Below are 19,970 nucleotides of genomic sequence, written 5' to 3' on the forward strand. Positions count from 1 at the left end.
TRGATATAGATAATTGATATGGATCAATTGAACCAAAATGGGAGTTGCATATTTCTTTGAGATGGTGTACCAAAACCTAATTGTTGCTAGAAATACAATGAAATAAAACTTTCCTACAAAATACCTACAAGCGTCATTTAACTTGTGACCTACTAAAATCCTCTTTGGTAACTGATTAACTGTTTTCCTGCTTGCTTTGTAACAGGCTAATGACAGTAAATAGCTTTCACTTAYTCTCTTCTTCTATACCTTAGCTCATTTTTCTACCATGAATTGAAAAAAAACGCTCCCAAAACAAAACATACACCACTCCCCTCTCCCCMAACAAACCACAACCTTGTATGTGCTTTTAAAATACACTGTAASAATACACAGCTCCAGAGATTCTGGGAGTGAATTAAATAACAGAGTGTGAATAGAATATCTCTGTCTTGAGGCTTGGAGTTCATTATTTCTAGTAGCTTTTAATTTTGGAATTTGTTGGTTTTTCCCATTTCCTATGTCTTCAAGTCAAGAAACACTCTGTATCTGTGATCCTAAGCTCTTAAGTGTATATACAAGTTATAACAACTAATTATTTTTCTACATTTTTCCCCTCAATAACAAGCAAGTGAAATTTAAATAATGTATTTTCAGAGGCTATTCTGTGTGTTGGTGCGTTCTGCTGCTTCAGTGTAGCTGTGAACTGTTTGCACTTAAGCCTTCATCTTTTCCAGGTGATACTGAGTATTCTGCTCCCTCCTGCTATACTGCTGCTGGAATATAAGACCAAGGCTGAAATGTCACATATTCCTCAGTCTCAAGATGCACATCAAATGGCAATGGATGACAGTGAAAACAACTTCCAGACTGCAGCAGATGAAATACCTATGGTAATGTGGGGCAGGGGGAGGTATTAAAAACAACAGTCCTGACATAWATAACTACATTTTTAAGTCAAAGCAGAAGTTAAATTGAATGCCAAAAAACATGTGGTTTTGTGTGGGAAGTTAACAGTCCTTTTATTTTAGGAGGTTTTTAAAGAAGTGAGGATCTTGGACAGTGCTTTTGAAAAGCATGACATGGAGACTCCAGCAAAGCCTAAAAGACTCCCATTTACACAGAAGTTTTATGCATTTTATCATGCTCCAATTGTGAAGTTTTGGTTTAATACGGTGAGTTTTTTTCTGTGTAGTGTGTATTTTATTTGGCAATGCAACACAGATTTTTGGGTTCTTTTCCCAACATGTAGCTCTGAAAAAAATATTAAGCACTTCCCAAAAAATCAAACAAAAAAACCCTTACCTTRCTAAGCTGTGAGAAATACTTGATTTTGTAAAACTGCATGTGCACATGCTGTGCCTTGTGGTTGGGTTTTTTAATTCTGTTCTGAGTAATTATTTTATCAGTTGCTAGCAGGAGTTCTATAACCATTTATTAGTCTGAAGTGCTCGTGCACAGCTTCGTTTCAATCACGGTAATAGAAATGCTAGAAGTTGTAGCATTAGAAATGCTAGAAATTTGTACTAAAGGCAAATGACTGTAATAGGAGAGAAGCTTTGCTTACAATAAATAACTTATTACAGTTGATTTTCCTTTTCTAAGATGAAAATGTATCTCCTTATAAATAATAACTTGTCTGTGTAGAGGGGTAAATATAGTSCTGTAATCCTGCTTGAAGCTTTTATTGTATATCACATCAAAAGATTCCATGCACCTCTATAAAGGATCCTTCAGTAATTATATGTATATTCTTTATTTGATTTTTTAGTTGGCATACTTAGGATTCCTCATGCTCTACACATTTGTGGTTCTTGTRAAAATGGAAGAATTGCCATCTGTTCAGGAGTGGATTGTTATTGCTTACATTTTCACATCAGCAATTGAGAAAATTCGTGAGGTATGCCTGTAACAATCTTGGATTTCAGCCTTTTTTGTCAGTTATAGCAATGTGCTTTAAACTATTACTCTATAAGCAAGAAAAGATTCTTCAAGAATCAGAGTACATGATATAATACCTTTATCTTAAACCTTGGTATAGACTGCTAGATGGGGGCTTTGTAGAACTTGATGGGTAAAATGTGTATTTGTTTGTCAGTCAGACTCTACCACTGTGCAATGACCAAGATACCAAAGCAAAAAAAAAAAAGCTTTATTGAGACAGGAGAGCCATCATAACTACAGTGTTCCTGATCAGCAAGAGACTTCTGAAAAGTTCTGTAATAATTTTTAAATGAGAGAGATGAAGTATATTCCTGAACCTGATACCTTACATTCAACCCAARGAGCAGATAGGGCTCCTTTTGTCACAGAACCTGCCTCAAAAGAAATAAAAATATCACCAAAACCCACTAAACTCAGCATTCCTTAATAAATTGTTTAGACAGAACAAAACTTAGACCCTCCTTTTCTTATTGTGAAGCTGACACAAGTTAAACACTGRTTTTGATTGCTCAGCATTTAACAGTGAGCCATTTAAATAGCTATTTTATTTTTGGAAGCATAAAAATGCAGGTGATTCATATCTCTCACTGTTGGTCCCTGTGCAATAAATATGAGCTGTCCTGACCTTCATTTCTTTTACAGATTTTTATGTCAGAGGCTGGGAAGATTAATCAGAAGATCAAAGTGTGGTTCAGTGATTACTTCAATATCAGTGACACAGTTGCCATTGTCACTTTCTTCATTGGGTTTGCGTTAAGATTTGGAGCCAAGGGAAATTTTGGAGAAAACACTTACAGAGAAAATTACATCTTTGTTGCTGGAAGAATAACTTACTGTCTCAATATAATTTTTTGGTATGTGCGATTACTGGATTTTCTAGCTGTAAATCAACAGGCTGGCCCTTATGTTATGATGATTGGGAAAATGGTAAGTACTATGTTTGTTCCTGGTTTTCTTCCCAACTGCATCCATTTACAACTTCTCTCATAGTTTTATTTAGTAAGAAGTTTCTTACCCTGCTGTAATAGGAWAACAATTTGGTGTGCAGAGTTAGCTAGCTGGGATATAACATAAAGTGTTTCAAAATGAGCACTGATTAGAACATTTCCTTTATAGAGTTATCTCTGGCATATAAATGTAAAAAAATGGCAAATCTTCCTTCTCTGACCTGTTTTGTTCTCAGATGTCAGAGGCTTAAGTGAGTAAGATGAAGACTTTGTCTTGGTTCAGCTGGCATTGCTTCCAGCTTGGGTCTGATATTTATAGCCTTTGTGCACCTTAGGTCAAAACTTTTAACTTGTTTTGTGTCCYAAAGCACTTTCATGGTTTTGTGCTGTGGAAGACTGGAAATAGATTGTGGTTGTGTCATTTCACACAAAAAATATTGAAGTTGTTTTAAACTTAAAATTAAATAACCTAGCTCTGCTGTCAATTGTAAATATTAAAAAATATTTTAAGGCTTGAGAGCTGTGCATGTGAATGTGGAGGGGCCTTTTGTGTTTCTTCCTTCTGTAAAATGGTTCCTACAAAACTGGACCCTGTCATTCCTTTAAAACGAGGGCATCAAGCTGCTCATTTCTCACTTTGATTTCTTGCAAGAGGCATAAGTTTTGTGTTCCTGCCCTTGGAATACTACCTCTGGGTTTTGTGCAGCTGTTGAGTTCATTTAGGAACGAATATTTCTCTTTTATCCGCTGCTCCTCGTGTACATAATAGTTTTCAARCTGAAAGGGTCAGTTGCCTTTGGCCAAGGATACTAAATACACTACAGGAAAGTTCAGGAAAAAACCCAATAGTTTTGGGGATTTTTTAACAGGGCTTTTTATTTACCAAAATTTTCTGAGTGAAATATTTGTGTCCTGTGCTCTTTTCCTTATATGATGCATAGAATTTGTCAAGTGTTGACTGTCGCTGTGAAAGTTTTAATGTTGTGAAATCATATTTATGACCTCATGGATTAACTGGCCTTTTTGTGTTAATAGGTGGCCAACATGTTTTACATTGTGGTGATTATGGCGCTTGTACTACTTAGTTTTGGTGTTCCCAGGAAGGCAATACTGTATCCTGATGAGGCACCCTCTTGGACTCTTGCTAGAGATATTGTGTTTCATCCATACTGGATGATTTTTGGGGAAGTYTATGCCTATGAAATTGATGGTAAGATACTGCAATTATGAAGCATGTAAAGAGAAAACTTASTCTGATAAGATCTTCTCARAATCTTACRGGATTCCAATTTTGTGAAATGCCCRGTACTGTTGACATTGATTCCATKCMCTGGATTATCTCCCTTTCRTGGGTTGCAGCTATATGTGACCTGATTTTTCATTCTCTAAAACTTGACTGGCTTAGAATGAAAGCTCCACATAATCACAATTTCTCACAAGGCTATTCCTAGCAAGATCTTGGAATTCTGCCCCACAGCTATCATGATCAAATTTTGTCTGTTAATGGTGTACTATGCTTTTTTTAAAAAGCCATTGGTATGATTATACCATAACATCAACCAGAAACTTTGTTTTTGGTGTCTTTCTGCCATGTTCCTAAATGCATGGGTGATTTTTGAATTGCATAACCAGTGTGTGAATGCTGGTTGTTGCAAGCTGTATGTGACTTTTTTTTGTATCTATACCTGCTGGGATTTCTAAAAGATGTACATATCTTCTCTTTATCTCTTTTTCCCATCACAGTATGTGCAAACAATTCTGATGAAAAGGTTGCTCATCTCTGTGGCCCAGGAACATGGTTGACACCCTTTCTTCAAGCTGTCTACCTCTTTGTACAGTATATAATCATGGTCAATCTCCTCATTGCATTTTTCAAGTAAGTATGTGGATAACAGTTATTTTTTGCTAATAATTTGACAAGTTTCTATTTCACTGCAGTAAGATGACAAGATAAGAACTGATGCCAGGTCTAAGCAATCCCATTTCCTGAAATTCTTCTCAGGTTCCAAGGCTGGTCTTGTCTCTTCCTTGCTGCCAGCCCATGGCTWAGTTAGGGAAGTGTGTGATGTGACTGTTTACCTCACATTTGTGAGGTCAGGAGATTCAGAAATTCAAGGAAATTTGAAAGCCTTTTGTAACTTCTCTTTGTCAGCAAACAAACAAAACTGTTTCTTTGTGTTTATATTGTCTTAAATTCATTTAGCACTCTCCAGTTGGTTGAGTTCAATTGTACTAAGTTGTCTTTTATAGTTCTCTGTAAGCGTTTGATTTATGGGTGTAAGCAGCTCAAGGACACTGAAGAAGGCAGACTGCAAATYAACATGCTGTGAAATAAAATTCTGGGTTTAGTTAGAAGTAATTAATTTTTTGTTCAGCAAACTTGAAATTTGATCCCACTGTAATTTATTTCTGAGTAAAGACACTGAGATGTTACCTGATCAGAGAATGTTTTTAACCTTTTCCTTGCTCTGGATCATGGTGTTTTCTTGAATGTATTTGCAACTTCCACAAAAATAATTTTGCAGCAAAAAACGAGTTTGTGCTTTTGTCTCCTATTTAACTGGCTTCAGGATTCAAGATTGTTATCAGTGTTAAAATTACAAACAATCCAACAACCACAAAACAAACACCAACAACTCYCCACCATCCCAAAAACCACCTTGATGTGTTAATACTGTTCTGTTCCCTTTCAGCAACGTGTATTTGCAAGTCAAGGCAATTTCAAACATTGTGTGGAAGTATCAGCGCTATCATTTCATTATGGCCTACCACGAAAAACCTGTTCTGCCTCCACCACTGATCATCCTTAGCCACATGGCTTCCCTGTTCTGTTGCATATGCAAAAGAAGAAAGACAGACAAGACTTCAGATGGGCCAAGTAAGAACAGTTACCTGAAAAAAAATGCATGTTTTCTATGTGGTTAAAGCAAACTCAGAAAAGTGCCATGTTCTTGGTTATAACTCGTATTGTGAGGAAAGTCAAAGTGGGTCTTAACTTTCTGTGTTTTCCATRTTGATAATTCTTTTGAAAATCACTGTGTTTTTCTCAAGAGTAAAATGCCAGCCCCTAGAAATCTCCRGTAAAGCTAACTTCTAACACAAACAGATTTCTTGTTATTGCTAATGGAGAAGATTCTTTCTCATTCGGTAAAACTTCTTGGAAACTCAAAAACTCAAACTCAAAAAAAAAAATGGCAGGGATTTCCACAGAGAATAAAATCCAGCTTAGGAATCTAGCTTCTGTCTCAGAGATAAAGGGATTAAAGTGTAGGAGCATAAGGAATGATAATATTGTGCACAGATCCTCTCAGAATTACTGGTTTAGTTTCATTTTACTGAAAATCTTTGACCTTGAACTTTTTTTGTAATGAGAGAGGAAGGGTCTTAGGTGGCACTCTCAGGTTTGTTTTTTTTTGTTTTGGGTTTTTTTCTAACACCCTTTTTAGAGTTGTGACTATTAGTTTTCAGCACCTGTACAACTTCGCTACATATGTGTCATCTTGGCTGTTAATCTCTCTTTAGAGCTCTTCCTGACAGAAGAAGATCAGAAGAAACTTCATGATTTTGAAGAGCTGTGTGTTGAGATGTATTTCAATGAAAAAGATGATAAATTTCATTCTGGAAGCGAGGAGAGGATTCGAGTCACATTTGAACGGTAGAATATTTAAAAGTAAAATTTCTGAATAGAGAATTAGAACTTTTGCAGKTTTTTTAAATGTACTTTTAAGGGGGAGAAATGCAGCTCAAGAACATGAAGTGTTTATTCAAATTTTGGATGGCATCTTTCCATTGCTATACAGAAACTGATGATGTGATTGATGCTTCTTGATCTGCAGAAGCACTCAGTAAACTGAGTCAGTTGTATTATTTAGTTCCCCATGATGTTTTAAGAAATGGATAAATTTCAGAAAGTGCTGTAGGCTCTCTATTTATATATGTACATTCTGTGCTTCAGAAGTTTGTACAAATGTATTACAAAACAGTCCAATACCATTGTACCATCATGACATTACAGAGCTGTTTTTCCCTTGATTAAATGGGTGGAAAGGGTTATAATCGTATTTCTTTTGCATATTGAGAAAAATACCTTTCATATTTACTTCATAATTTGATTTTTCTTAGGGTGGAACAAATGTGCATTCAGATAAAGGAAGTTGGTGATCGTGTCAACTACATTAAAAGGTCATTGCAGTCTTTAGATTCACAGATTGGCCACCTCCAGGACCTGTCTGCTCTGACTGTGGATACTCTGAAAACACTGACTGCGCAGAAAGCTTCAGAAGCCAGCAAGGTTCATAATGAAATCACACGGGAACTGAGCATTTCAAAACATTTGGCACAAAATCTCATTGAGGATGGCTCTCTCAGATCATCTGTGTGGAAAAAGCACAGCATTGGAAATGTCTTTGGTTCTTTCCCACAAGGAGGCCTTGAGAGTAATAATGCTTTACTCTGTAACATTTTGMTACGCGATGAAAAAGAAGGCCAGCATAAAACAATTGGTCAGGAGTTGGCTCTGGTTCCCCGAAGAGAAGAAAAAAACTTCCAAGAGGCAGGTTCCTCAGGCAGTGCCTTATTTTCAAACGCCGTATCCCCTCCAGAACTTCGCCAACGAATACAGGCTGCAGAGGTCTCAAAATCCACTAGCAAAAGTAAAAAATTAGGCAACTCATCCAACAGCATGCCACATGTAACATCCCCAACAGCAAAGTTTTTTGTTAGCACTCCATCTCGACCCAGTTGCAAAAGTCAGCTGGATTCTTCAGCAAAGCATGAAGAGACTGTTTTCTCTAAGGCTACAGAAGGAGATAATAATGTAGAATTTGGTGCATTTGTGGGTAAGTATAACAAAGTAGATTCTGAATGTCCTGAAGTCATTATTAGCTGCTCTTATCCTCTTGCTTCTGGCTCTGCTTGCCTTGCTTTCACCCAACCTTGTGTTGAAAATGGAGGATACGTTAATTGTGGTTTTATTCATGATGAGAGTGACACTAATGATAACTACAGCTGCARAGTTGACAAATGTGCTCACCAGCCCTCTGTCAAGTTAGCGAAGAACAAGCCCCAAACGAAGTTCTCTTTGTCAACGGGCGACTTGACGTCAGCAGTCAACTGTGGCGGCTCACATGGAAAATTGAATATTAAAGATGAACTTTCCAAAAGTCAGCATGTCCATGCAATGGAACTGCAAACCCGAGATTTATGTTCTAACATCCTTATGGGACTACTTCATAAACTGTGGACCAAATCTAAGCCACAAGGTTTGACTTATCAAGAATTGTATGGTATTTTGGGTGTATTCCGGTTGCAGGTGACTTTATTCTACCATTTTGCTCTGCTTTTTTTGCATTTAACATCTCTAATTTCCCTATGTTGCTTGAATATTTTTTATAACTTAAATTATAATTTCTCCATAATTCTGTCACATAGACAATATTTTTCTGAAAAACATTACCCAGTTGTTGAGTATAGCAGTTTGGGGCAATTAGCAGCTGTACAACTTGGTACGGGCGCTGGAGACAAACCTTTTGTGGCTCATTATAAAGCTCCTACCTTCTGATTGCAGAAATAAAAAATATTGTCTATTTCTTGACGTAATTACAGAACACTACTCAGGCTGATGGAGTCCTGGACAAACATCTTTGTGGTATCTGTGTCAAGCTGAGGGTTCCTCCTATACTATATTTCTAAACACTGTTACAGCTGGGATCTTCCACTGTTGCCTAGGCTAACCTGTGTTGGGGCAGTCGTTTTGGGAGCTTCCAAAGTCCTTTAATTCAATTGAACATTTGGCTTCCCCTCAAGTTCTGCCTAACAGCAAAAAAGTGGATGGCTTTGGTTAGTTATCTGCATATTGGAATGGTRAAACAGTGGCAGATTCATTGCAAAACACAGGTGTGGGTTTACTAACTGATCCCTGTAAAGYAGATAATGATTTAAGTATGCTTAGTGTTCAGCAGAAGATTGTAATCTGGAATTGTCAGGTTGCCTGCATAGGGGTTGTCTTGCCCTAGTTATTTAGGGATGTCTCAGTGTTTTCCAGTAATTTGCTGAGGTTGTATAAATTTAAATCTCTAGACAAGAGTTTATTGTACTGCTGTGAAAYTTGGTTTTCAAAGAAGTTACCTACATTAGCAATTTGTTTACAAGTGCCTCATGGTTGAAAAAAAGAAAGCAAGGCTAAACAGAATTAATGGACAATGATTGTGTAACTCTTATCTAATCTTTAAATGTACTTCACCACTAATAACTTTGAATACTAACTATACTTATTTACTGRAGCCAGATTTTTTGTATATGGTCCTCTGACATCTCTAGCATTTAGAACATACCCTTCATTCTTACTGTCCACAATTTACAGCACTTGTGATACCGTGCAGGTTTCAGTTGTGAAGCCAAGTAGGTTTTCATTCATTAGAAAGCCACATGCTTGGGAAAATTCTGAAAAGTATTTCTTGCWCCTGGGAGGATGAAGGGTATATTGTAAAAGCTACCTCCAGGAAACTCTCTACTTTTCCTTCATTTGTCAARCATACATGAAAGTACTGTAATTAAGGCCTTGTTCCTTTCCTGTGAGGAGCATATGCTGGAGTAAAACTTTAAAACATTAGCTTTACTTTTTGAWTTGTGGTGCTCCACACCTCAGTGCRGGAAAGACAATAGTTTCATATCAATATATTGTTACACTGATTTTTACTTTAGTGTGTTTGTAATGTCTTTCCTAGTGCAAACAGGCACACAGACCTTAGGTGGTTTGTAACCTTTTGCTATGGTGATACAAACTATTGGCATGGTCAGAACATTGGAGGTTGCCTTTGATTTTGAATACTCTTTTTGAATTCACTGTGTCAAAGGTCACAGAGACAGCATGGACCTACAGCGGTTCAAAGAGGCWGCCAGCAAAATGAAGGAAAGAAGTGCTGATATTGAGGTAAGCATGAGAGGCTCTGTCAAACATGTTAATCAGGATAATTTCCTTTTAAACTGTAACATCACTGTATGCTTTGAAGAAGTCTAAGACCAAATATAATCAAAAAACTTACACATTCCATGCAGACTGCTGCATGATTTACCTCTATTGCATGATTAAAAAAAAAAAAAATCTGGTGAAAACTCACATAACCTTAACTGTCATCAAGTAGTGTTGCTTCATAATAGGATACTAATGAAATAGTAAACAACTCTGAGGTTATGAAAGCTAAGATGATTACAACTATGAATTGAGATAMAATTAAGTATCCCATGATTAGTGTTTAATTAAATGTTTTACACTCATAAATTTCAAGATCAGCCTTTAGGAAGACTAGAGTGATTTATAGAATGAGATGACTGTGTTTATAATTTTCAAAAGTGACAAAAATTGTTCATTATGCTTCCAAGAAGAGAAAGCTTTTCTAATAAACTTGTCATAAACTAACACGAATCACTTCCATTTTCTTAAAGAATATAGAAAATTACTAAATGGAAAGTGATTAATCATAATAAACCTCCCTTCCAAGTACTGTAGTGTGTGTATATATATATATATATAGGAAAACTAGTTTTCTTCATGTGGCTGTTAAATCAGTAAATACAAATTACTATTTGCAGTTACTATGCATTCACGGGAGACTGTGCCTTGAGAATTGCATTATGACCATTTGCAATGTTTCTGTTCTTCTGAGCTGCTCCTTCTGATGAGTATAATGTGTGACCAAAAAGCTTTTTGTGTGTGTTTTTTGCATGGATTTTTTGGTGTTAATGTTAATAATTTRCTTTGTTTTTCTGATAGGAGCAGCAGGAAGACTTCAAAAAAGCTATATTGGAGGGCATAGAGACAACCAGACTTCAAGTAAGTAAAGAGTTTCCATTTATTAGGGACATTATTTTCAACAGATACTAAGTATTCTTTACAGCATCTCTGGCAAGGGTTTACTRCATTTTGTTCCCATTTTAAGTGCATGCAAACTGAAATTTAGCTTCTGCCAGAGCCACCTCATCCTTATATGAGAATGCATAACCAACAAAGGCACAAAATAGAGCTGAACATGGTGCTTGTGGGGATCCTGTGTGGTGGACATTGGTGTGGGTCAGGAGTCTCAATGTGTGCCTGAAAATGTTACAGCTGGTGGTTACTGTGAGAAGAGCATTTTCACTGAATGAATGCACTCAGTTTGTGTATTTTTGTGCAGTGAGGTGTTTGAAGTACACACAGAAATTTTGAGGAATCCTGGACAGTCCTAAAAAGCTGGGCAGATTGTGTTCCAAGAGCAGTAGTTGAAAGCAATAATGATCATTATGACTAATTGTAAATGTAATTTTTTTTTTGGTAGGTTCTTCAGAGTGACTGTGGTCTACGACAATCCAGTTCTTGTGGTGGTTTTACTGACCCTCTGACAGCCCATTCAGAGCAAAGTAAGTATTTTCTCTGTTCTGGTGACCTAATGCTGGCTCTACATTGCATTGCCAGTGGATATCTTAAGAAGATGCAAAGGAAACACAAAAGGTTAAATCACCTTGAAATATTTTCATGTTTGGTACTTGAATCTTCTCCTGCCTCTTGTGGTTTTTCTAGTCATGTCAGCTCAATGCTGTWACCTTCAGTTTGCCACAGACAGCCAGAGTTGTAAAGACTGAAGTGATGTAGTTAGAACTGCAAATGTTTTTTAAAGGTCAGGTGGTTGTGGGTCAGGCTGTTTTTATGAGAGYTGTGTTAAGCTGTCTGGTTGTTGACTGTTAGGAAAAAGGTGACAGTGACACAAATTCTTTGTCCAGTTACAAATCTCCTTCATTGTAGTGTACAACAAGAGCAGAAGAGCATCGAGTGAAGACACTCAGCAGGTCGACTCTAAAGCAGCATTACTGACGGTTTGTACCGACCTTTTGTGACATTGTTGAGCAGAACTAGAAGCTGAACAAATAAAGGAGAAGAAACAGATAAAGAATAACACTGATTTGTGGACTTGCTTGTTCTAGGAGGCAACAGGAGACCTGTTTTCACTAAGGGAAGAAGTTGTGTATGTTCTCGCTATGAAAATCTGTGCTGTTTACTGTTTGTAGAAAAAAATCAAAATTCTTTTCTTTTAAAGAAAAGAATTATTTATATAAGTAGTGAACATATAGCCTTATCTATTCTTTTAATTGTAGTTTCCATTTCTCGGTTGCATTGGGGTYTCTCCATTCAACTGCAGCTCAGTACAGCCTGAAGTATTTCCAATAAACAGGCTGTACTGCAAGAGCTTAAAACACATTACCACCCCACCTCCCACTGAATATACTGTACTTTCCTTACAAAACTGAAGCCCTCTTCGTTTTTCTTCTTCTTTGTTGTAAAGGATTGGCTGCAAGGTAGACCTTCAAATAGCACTCAAATGTAAGTAATCTTTCTACTAATGGAGCAATTTTATCTCTCTGTATTTTGATCTGTTTTTCTTTTTGGTTGTCTTTGGCTATAGTGATATTTAGTTGTATTTGAATTTTTTTTTTCTAATGAATAACCAGAAGTATTCASTGGAATCATAGGATCATCATAGAATGTTTAGGGTTGAAATGCTMTMCCAGCCTGTCTCCAGAGCAGAGGGGCTCCAGCCCTCTGGGTATCTTTGTGGSCTCCCCTGGGCTCACTCCAACAAGTCATTCTTATTTTGGGGTCGCAGAGATGGACACAGTGCTGGGGTCTCATCACAGCAGAGCAGAGGGGTGGAATCAGCACCCTCAGCCTGCAGTTCAYTCTTCTTGGGATTGGGTTGGCTCCCTGGGCTGCAGGTGCTCATGGACAGGTCATGTTGAGTTTTTCTTGTGCTGCTTTGATAGGCTCTATTTAGATTAATGGTGTCACATGTTGGAGGGCAAAACACGTCCCTAAATGAAAATGACTGTGTTGACACTTAGTGAGCAGCTTGCTTCCTGGTAAAGGTCTTTACCCAGCCTTTCAAACTGTAACCACTCTGAAATTGTGCAGACATTGCTCTTGTTAACAATTATCCCCTGAGTTAACTGTTAAAGCCATTACCTGATTTATCTGATAACACAAGGGTAAGCTGTTGTGAACAAGTTTTAATTAAAGCACCTCTGTGGGAACGAGCTCTTGTGATTCAAACTTTACATAACGTTGTGCATGACTTGGAGGTATTTAAAGTGTAGCTCTAAAAACATGAGATTACTTAACAGCTTTCCATTACTATTTTGTAATTAAGAAACCTGTACTGCCCTTGAACAATCAGCTAACAGGATAGAAGTGGTATTGTGAGGTTAACAAGGTGACCTAGGATGATGTGTCAAAATCAGGGAAAACAATGTCAGTTTTGAAGATGACTCTTGTTTTTGTGGCATTTCACAGGCCATCGGAAGAAGATGCWTTGAATGGTAAGTTTTCTTTCTGCTGCAAAGAAGGTGAGAGATTTTTATATAACCAATTGCTTGGTTATTGTATGGGAATGKATTTAATTGGTGGCAATTTGGAATTTAATGGACACACAATACTATGTTTGTTTTTTTAGCAGCCTATGATTAAGCACTACAATTTTAAATTTTTCTCCCTGAGGTACTAAAGTTCTAAGTGAAATATTTAATTTTCTACACAGCAGATCCTGTTCAAACTGTAGTTACTTTGCAATTATTCTTTCCGTGTGGTATTATAGTAAGTAAGTTAGTAGCAAGAGTATTTATTTCCTTTTTCTTTTTAATTTCTCCTCAATCTGTTTTCAGGCATTGCTTCTCCTTTCAAGCCTATCATGGATATCAATTACTATTAYTCAGGTAAGTCCCTTTTATGATCTAATGTTTGTGTTTTTATTGACACAAGATCCTTAAACTTCACCAAATGCTGTAATTTTCCTTTAGCTGTAGAAAGAAATAACCTGATGAGATTATCACAGAGCATTCCATTCACTCCTGTGCCTCCCAGAGGTAAGAACTGTATTTCTTGTTGCTGGTTCACTGTGGTCTTTCGGGGRAGAAAAGAAAGGCAAACCTTACATGGATTCTAATTTGGTTTGATCATTCTAACACAGAAGGATCAAGGCAAAGTTCACACTTTCTCACAGCAAGTGTGAAACTGAAGTCTTAATGAACTAAAAGAAGTCTAGTCTCTGTCTTAGAACACTCAGAAATATATGTGAGAAATATATGACACCTTTTCTAGGGCAACTCACTTGATTATGAAATGTAGATTTAATTATAGCTGTCCTCAGAAATGGTGTTACAGTGATGGTYGTATTGTACTAACAGTTTTATAACAAACCATTCTGGAAGGATTCTTTAAACCTGTCTTCACTTGTATGAACTGTAAACAAACATTTATTCAGTGCTCTTARTGATGTTTGAACAGTGTCATTAGTAGGTCTAAATAGGAAGAAAATTTTGTAGCTCTGTGAAAAAATCTGGAGAGGGGAACTTCCCACTAGGCAGTTTAAATTTTTTGTTAATTCAAGATGTTTGTAATGACTTAATACTGCAGCTTGTTGTAAGAAATGGTAGGTTTTCAATGCTTTTAATTTTAAACTTGRAAAATCCAATTCAGTGATTGCTTTTTGTGCTGCATTGTAGGGGAACCAGTCACTGTGTATCGCCTTGAAGAAAGTTCACCCAGCATCCTGAACAACAGCATGTCCTCCTGGTCACAGCTGGGACTCTGTGCTAAAATTGAATTTTTGAGTAAAGAGGAGATGGGAGGAGGTTTACGTCGAGCTCTTAAAGTCGTRTGCACGTGGTCAGAATATGATATCCTGAAATCAGGACATCTTTATATCATCAAGTCCTTTCTTCCTGAAGTTGTGAATACTTGGTCAAGCATTTATAAGGAGGACACTGTGTTGCACTTGTGCCTGAGAGTAAGTTCTGTSTTTGTCAATTACTAAACATGGACAAGCATCACATGTTAAACAGGAATCAYTTTCCTACCTGAAAACTAGTATATACTTACTACAGTAAGAAAAATAATGTTCAGTCTGGGGTTCTGTAGGAGCAAAAGTGTTAAAAACTGCTCCAGGAGGGCTTATTTAATCAAAGAGCTCAAACTCTTAAAATATAGACATAATTTAAAAAGCAAGTAATCTATTACCCTGTCTGGGGGAATGGACACTGTTCCCACTGCCTGCTTGGCTCTTTGCTGTTCCCTTCTCTGCAATGCAGCTAACCAAGTGTGGATTTGACTCGTAGGAAATTCAGCAGCAGAGAGCAGCACAGAAGCTCACCTTTGCATTCAACCAGATGAAGCCCAAATCYATCCCATACTCTCCAAGGTGAGTGTATTTAAACTGCCATATAGTGCATGCTTTTGGCTCAGGGAAATKCCTACAGGGGTGTTAATAGCTACATCAAATACATTAACATACTCAAATGTGGATRTGTGCCTTGGAATATGGCTGTGAATATGTCAAGCAGAATTGTCCTTGGCAGTATTTTTCACTGATGCTTTTTGCACTGATTCTAGTCTAGTGTGATCATTTAAATGGCTTTGTATAATAGCTTAAAAATATTCAATTAGTTAATGCATAAAATAAAAATCTAATAGTAATGATAGATCTGTTATTTGTTTTGGAACTATATTCATTGAGTATGCTTTTCACCAGGTTCTTGGAAGTTTTCTTGTTATATTGCCATTCTGCTGGCCAGTGGTTTGCAGTTGAAGAGTGCATGACTGGAGAGTTTAGAAAATATAATAACAATAATGGTGATGAAATWATCCCAACTAACATGCTGGAGGAGGTTATGCTGGCTTTCAGCCACTGGACRTATGAGTATACAAGAGGAGAGTTGYTGGTACTGGATCTGCAAGGTAATGCCCTGATTTTGAAACTGGGATTGGGCTAAGGTGTGTGTGGGTTTTTCTTTTATTGGTATTTTATTAAGAATCTGTATGTCTGTAATAAATAACAAGCATTATTTAGCACTTGAAGTCAGTTTGAATTGATGATGTTTTTATTCAGTCTTATAACGATATAGATTGGAAAAGACCTCTGAGAGCACTGAGTCCAACTTAACCCAGAACTGCCAAGTCCACCACAAACCATGTCCTCAGGTGGCACCCCTAAACATCTTTTAAATCCCCGCAGGGATGGTGACTGCACCACTTCCCCAGGCAGCTGTTCCTGTGCTTGGCAACCTTTCTAGTGAATAAATTTTACCTCATATCCAAACTAACCCTCCCCTGGTGCAACTTCAGGCCATTTTGTTGTCCTGTTGCTGGAGACTGACCCCCACCTGGCTACACCCTCRTTTCAGGTAGCTCTGGACAGTGATAAGGTCTCCCCTGAGCCTCCTTTCCTCCAGCCACTCCTTACAGGACCTGTGCTCCAGAYCCTTCACCAGCATTGTTGCTCTAATACAGCATTAAATCTTACAGTGACATAGAGAATATAAATATATACATCTTTTCCCAGTGAAATGTGCCATAAAAAATGCTTTTTGGCTCATTTGTGTAGTGCCAATGTGGTAAGCTGGTTTTATCCTGAACTCTGTGCCAGGTATTCTGGTTGTGAGAACTGTATAGGAGATTTTTCTCATGGGTGAAAACTAGGAAATGAAGTGAGATGTAAAAATAGGTGTAAGAAATATTAAGAAGTACAAAGTGCTTGTTTAGGAGCAATTTTCTAAGGGTAGAGAATTACATATAATTTGGGATGGGTTTCTTAAGGGTTTTTTCTGCTTTTATTCTTGGAGAAGCTGAGGAGTCATAGCTAAGGATTCCAAKGCTTTTTAATATTGTTTATGTAATCAGAAATGTATCAGATTTAACTTTTTCTTCATGTGCTGTGTTAAGGTGTTGGTGAAAATTTGACAGACCCCTCTGTGATAAAAGCTGGGGAAAAAAGGTAAGGTTCAAGAAATACTTTTAAGTATTATAAAATTTTCATTGGAATGAGAACACATGCAAGTGATGTTTATGTGCACTTTATTTCTAAGGTCATATGATATGGTGTTCGGTCCGGCCAATTTGGGAGAGGATGCAATAAAAAACTTCAGAGCAAAGCACCACTGYAACTCCTGCTGCAGGAAACTGAAACTTCCTGGTAAGAGCTGCTGCATCCCTCCTTCTGTGACATTCATGTCATGAGATGTTGCATGATACCTCATGAAATAGTCAAGGCATGCTGTGAAAGTGGGATAAGTAATCAACAGCAGTTTTGTAATTCAACTTTAGGCTTCTGATTGCACTTATGATAAAAACATCCCTTTTTTGACCCTGCRTATTTTGGAATTCCTCTGTATAAGTCCACTTGCATATCCAGTTCATTTCTAGGTGTTTATGCCCCACTGATTCTAYTAGTTCAGGAAATAGTAATCATTATGGCTTTGTTCTGTTTGTGCAGATCTGAAGAGGAATGATTACACACCTGACAAGATCATATTTCCTCAGGACGATGCCCCTGAATTGACAATTCAGCCTGGAAGCTGCACCAAAGATTCYGATCCGGCCAATTCTATTCGTCTGATGCTCTGATGATGTGACCAACTCAGTGGCTGCGTTCAAACTTCATGGAACCTCACAAAATTGTCACTTACCTTTCCCTCACAATAATGAAAAGAAAAACTTGTCAAAACAAGGATTATTGTCTTATAAGTGGAATTTTGGCTGGTCCATAATYTAAGGATTTTACAACTTGTGCTAACTATCTACAGAGCAGTGTGGCAGCTGATCATTCTAAAGGTGGAATAATGACAAGTATTTAAGATGTGTTTTTAAAGGGGCTTTTTAAGCAGAAAGTTTTATTTTTTATTTTATTTTGGTTTAGTGGATGATTTTCCTCCTGTACTCCTATGGTGGGAAATATGCCTTCCACCAGAAGGATTTTGGTAGTTGATGTTTTAAGGTAAAGCATTTGTCTTTTTGGCATTTGTCTTACTGTCAATGAGCAAAACCAGGAGAAAGCACCTACCTCTGTAATGCCAGAGTATTCTTAGAGTGTTTTCGGAAGTGTTCCACTAATGTTTTCTCACCAGGTGTCTTTTAATCTGGCCTTTTGAAGAGGACAGAGCCAAATGAGGTGTATATAGGATGCCAATAGACTGAAGCTGAAGGTAGGAACTTGATCTGTTCCAAAAAAAAGAAAGTCTCCTGAATCAGGATTCTTTCAGCTTCACAACTGTAAAGCTGGGCTTGGTTGTTTTTGTTTTGTGAAATAGAGCCTGAATTGTGCATAATGAAATTTCTTGTTTTACACATTTCAATTTTATCAAGTCACTGTCAAATAGTAACAAAGCCATGATAGACTGGTATAATCATATTTAATAGAAGAATTAGTTTGTGCTGGTCCAAATAAGTTGCCTTGTAAGAACACAAGTTGGAAGTGCTTTCCCTCGTACATACGTAGTGACTGCTTCAGAAGTTCTGCCTTCCAAAGATCTCCTAAAACCAGTATATTGAAACAGAATGTACACATAACTTGTAAATGTATTTAAAATTGTGTAGAAAACATCTTTATTGTTATGTTATTTGTGGTACTTACTTAAGAGAGACTAGGGTTGGATTAGCATTGTGTAAAGTACGGGAGATTGCAATGCACCTTCATGCCAATAAAATGTAATTTAACTGTCCCAAATATTGTTGAGCATTCAGCAAGAAAAAAACCGGTTGTCCAACTGAAGTTTCATGCTGCGATTTTTTTTGTTACATAGGTACTAATTTGTAATTTTTAATTAAAAGGGCAGTATATAGCTCTATAAATTTTTTATTCAGTAGTGTATCTTATAGATACAGACCTAAGGCACGAACACAATAGTTGTTTAAATGGTGTTTTATGTTTGATGGGGAAAGGTAAAATGTTATAAGGATATAATACTGTATACATTTTGTATATCATTAAATCTTTAAAGAATCTAAAATAAATTTATTCTTGTTTACAGACTTCTGCTCTCCGTCTCAGTCTGAAAGGTTGTTTTGGTGAATTTAAATAACCCTTATGCAGAAAAGTAGAATTTGCTCTGCTGGATCAAAGCAGTTGTTTGTCTTTGAGGTATCACAACTTTGGCCAGGACTAGGGAGGTAAAAAAGTGAAAACTGTCATAGTTGTCAAACACATTTGAGGGGATTAATGAGTAAATGAGTCAAAAATAACTCTTCACAGTTTAATAGGAAACTTGTTCTTAGATGCCTGACTGCATCTCCTCCTGTTGCTGGGAGGGAATGGGCAGATATTTGAGATGTCCCTGTACCTTTCTAATGCCAAGTAACTTCAACACTGAGTCTGGAAGTGTGATTGGCTCTGCAAATTGAGAGATTTCTAGAGGAGCCTCTAGTTTTGAAAATGTCACCAAATTCAGTGTATGAAATAAGAAAAACATTTAGAGAAGATTCTAGGTAAAAGGCGGGAAACATTTTGTTTCTTAACAAATACTTAACTACGCACAGTTAATTTTTAGTTGTGTTTCTGGTCTTCAGTAGTTCTGCTTGTGACTCATTTCTTAGCCAAATAAACAAATGTAACCACCTTGTGATGGGTGAGTGATCATGGGGAGTGTTCCTTCTGCTCAGTCTTGCAGTGACTCAGGCCTGAAGCTTTTTCAAAACTGAAAGGGAAAGATGTGGTTGGGAAATGCCTGTAAGACTTGGATACCACTGTTCATATTTCTGTACATCTCCCTGGCATGAGCAGTAGCTTACTGTGTGGTTTACAGCTAGAATTACATAATAAGTGTATGTCTAAATTTGAGGGAGGAGAAATACGTAACTTTCAGAAGTGATCTACTCCATACTTATAGAAAACAAATCATAAATGTCCAGTGTCCTTCAGGGAAGACATTGGCAAAGTCTGGTGGCAAAGGGAAAAAACAAGTTTGAAAAAGTAGCCTGACTCTGTTTGAACAGTGCCACATCCTGCTGATGTTGGGCAGTAGGAACATGAAGATTATTCCATGGAATTCAGTTTGTCTGAGAACATCAAATGTCACTCCTCTGCCGAAACCTCACGAGTCTTGAAATGCTCTATAAATAGGGGAAGAGTTGTGATCCTTTASCTTTTAAATTTCTTTTAGATTATCAAAGAGAAGGAAAGTAGAAGCACTGGAACTTCTGATAACTATCCAAGAACTAAAGTAGTGGCATATCTTCTTAGAACCTAGCTTTTAAATATGGGAATATAATTCAAACCACCTGTATTTTTTTAGGGAAAATCCAAAATG

General features: G+C 37.1%; 1 protein-coding gene across 1 annotated transcript in view; it reads left to right on the forward strand.

The window, feature by feature from the left end:
• Positions 1-18,696, forward strand: part of TRPM7 (transient receptor potential cation channel subfamily M member 7) — a 51,608-nt gene extending 32,912 nt beyond the window's left edge. Inside the window, exons 18-40 of the mRNA XM_057369926.1 lie at positions 717-872; positions 1,011-1,154; positions 1,751-1,879; positions 2,566-2,850; positions 3,906-4,080; positions 4,614-4,746; positions 5,564-5,748; positions 6,393-6,525; positions 6,993-7,708; positions 9,725-9,801; positions 10,642-10,701; positions 11,183-11,264; positions 11,647-11,717; positions 12,185-12,222; positions 13,189-13,214; positions 13,557-13,607; positions 13,692-13,757; positions 14,397-14,680; positions 15,009-15,091; positions 15,422-15,627; positions 16,612-16,663; positions 16,755-16,861; positions 17,162-18,696. Coding sequence (XP_057225909.1) covers positions 717-872; positions 1,011-1,154; positions 1,751-1,879; positions 2,566-2,850; positions 3,906-4,080; positions 4,614-4,746; positions 5,564-5,748; positions 6,393-6,525; positions 6,993-7,708; positions 9,725-9,801; positions 10,642-10,701; positions 11,183-11,264; positions 11,647-11,717; positions 12,185-12,222; positions 13,189-13,214; positions 13,557-13,607; positions 13,692-13,757; positions 14,397-14,680; positions 15,009-15,091; positions 15,422-15,627; positions 16,612-16,663; positions 16,755-16,861; positions 17,162-17,292 — 3,390 coding nt within the window. The 3' untranslated portion in view covers positions 17,293-18,696. The remainder of the gene's footprint in view (positions 1-716; positions 873-1,010; positions 1,155-1,750; positions 1,880-2,565; positions 2,851-3,905; positions 4,081-4,613; positions 4,747-5,563; positions 5,749-6,392; positions 6,526-6,992; positions 7,709-9,724; positions 9,802-10,641; positions 10,702-11,182; positions 11,265-11,646; positions 11,718-12,184; positions 12,223-13,188; positions 13,215-13,556; positions 13,608-13,691; positions 13,758-14,396; positions 14,681-15,008; positions 15,092-15,421; positions 15,628-16,611; positions 16,664-16,754; positions 16,862-17,161) is intronic.
• The last annotated feature ends 1,274 nt before the right edge of the window (positions 18,697-19,970 follow it).

This window comes from Malurus melanocephalus, unplaced genomic scaffold, assembly GCF_030028575.1.
Source record: "Malurus melanocephalus ecotype Western Australia unplaced genomic scaffold, MMel_1.1 scaffold_116, whole genome shotgun sequence".
Taxonomy (NCBI): domain Eukaryota; kingdom Metazoa; phylum Chordata; class Aves; order Passeriformes; family Maluridae; genus Malurus; species Malurus melanocephalus.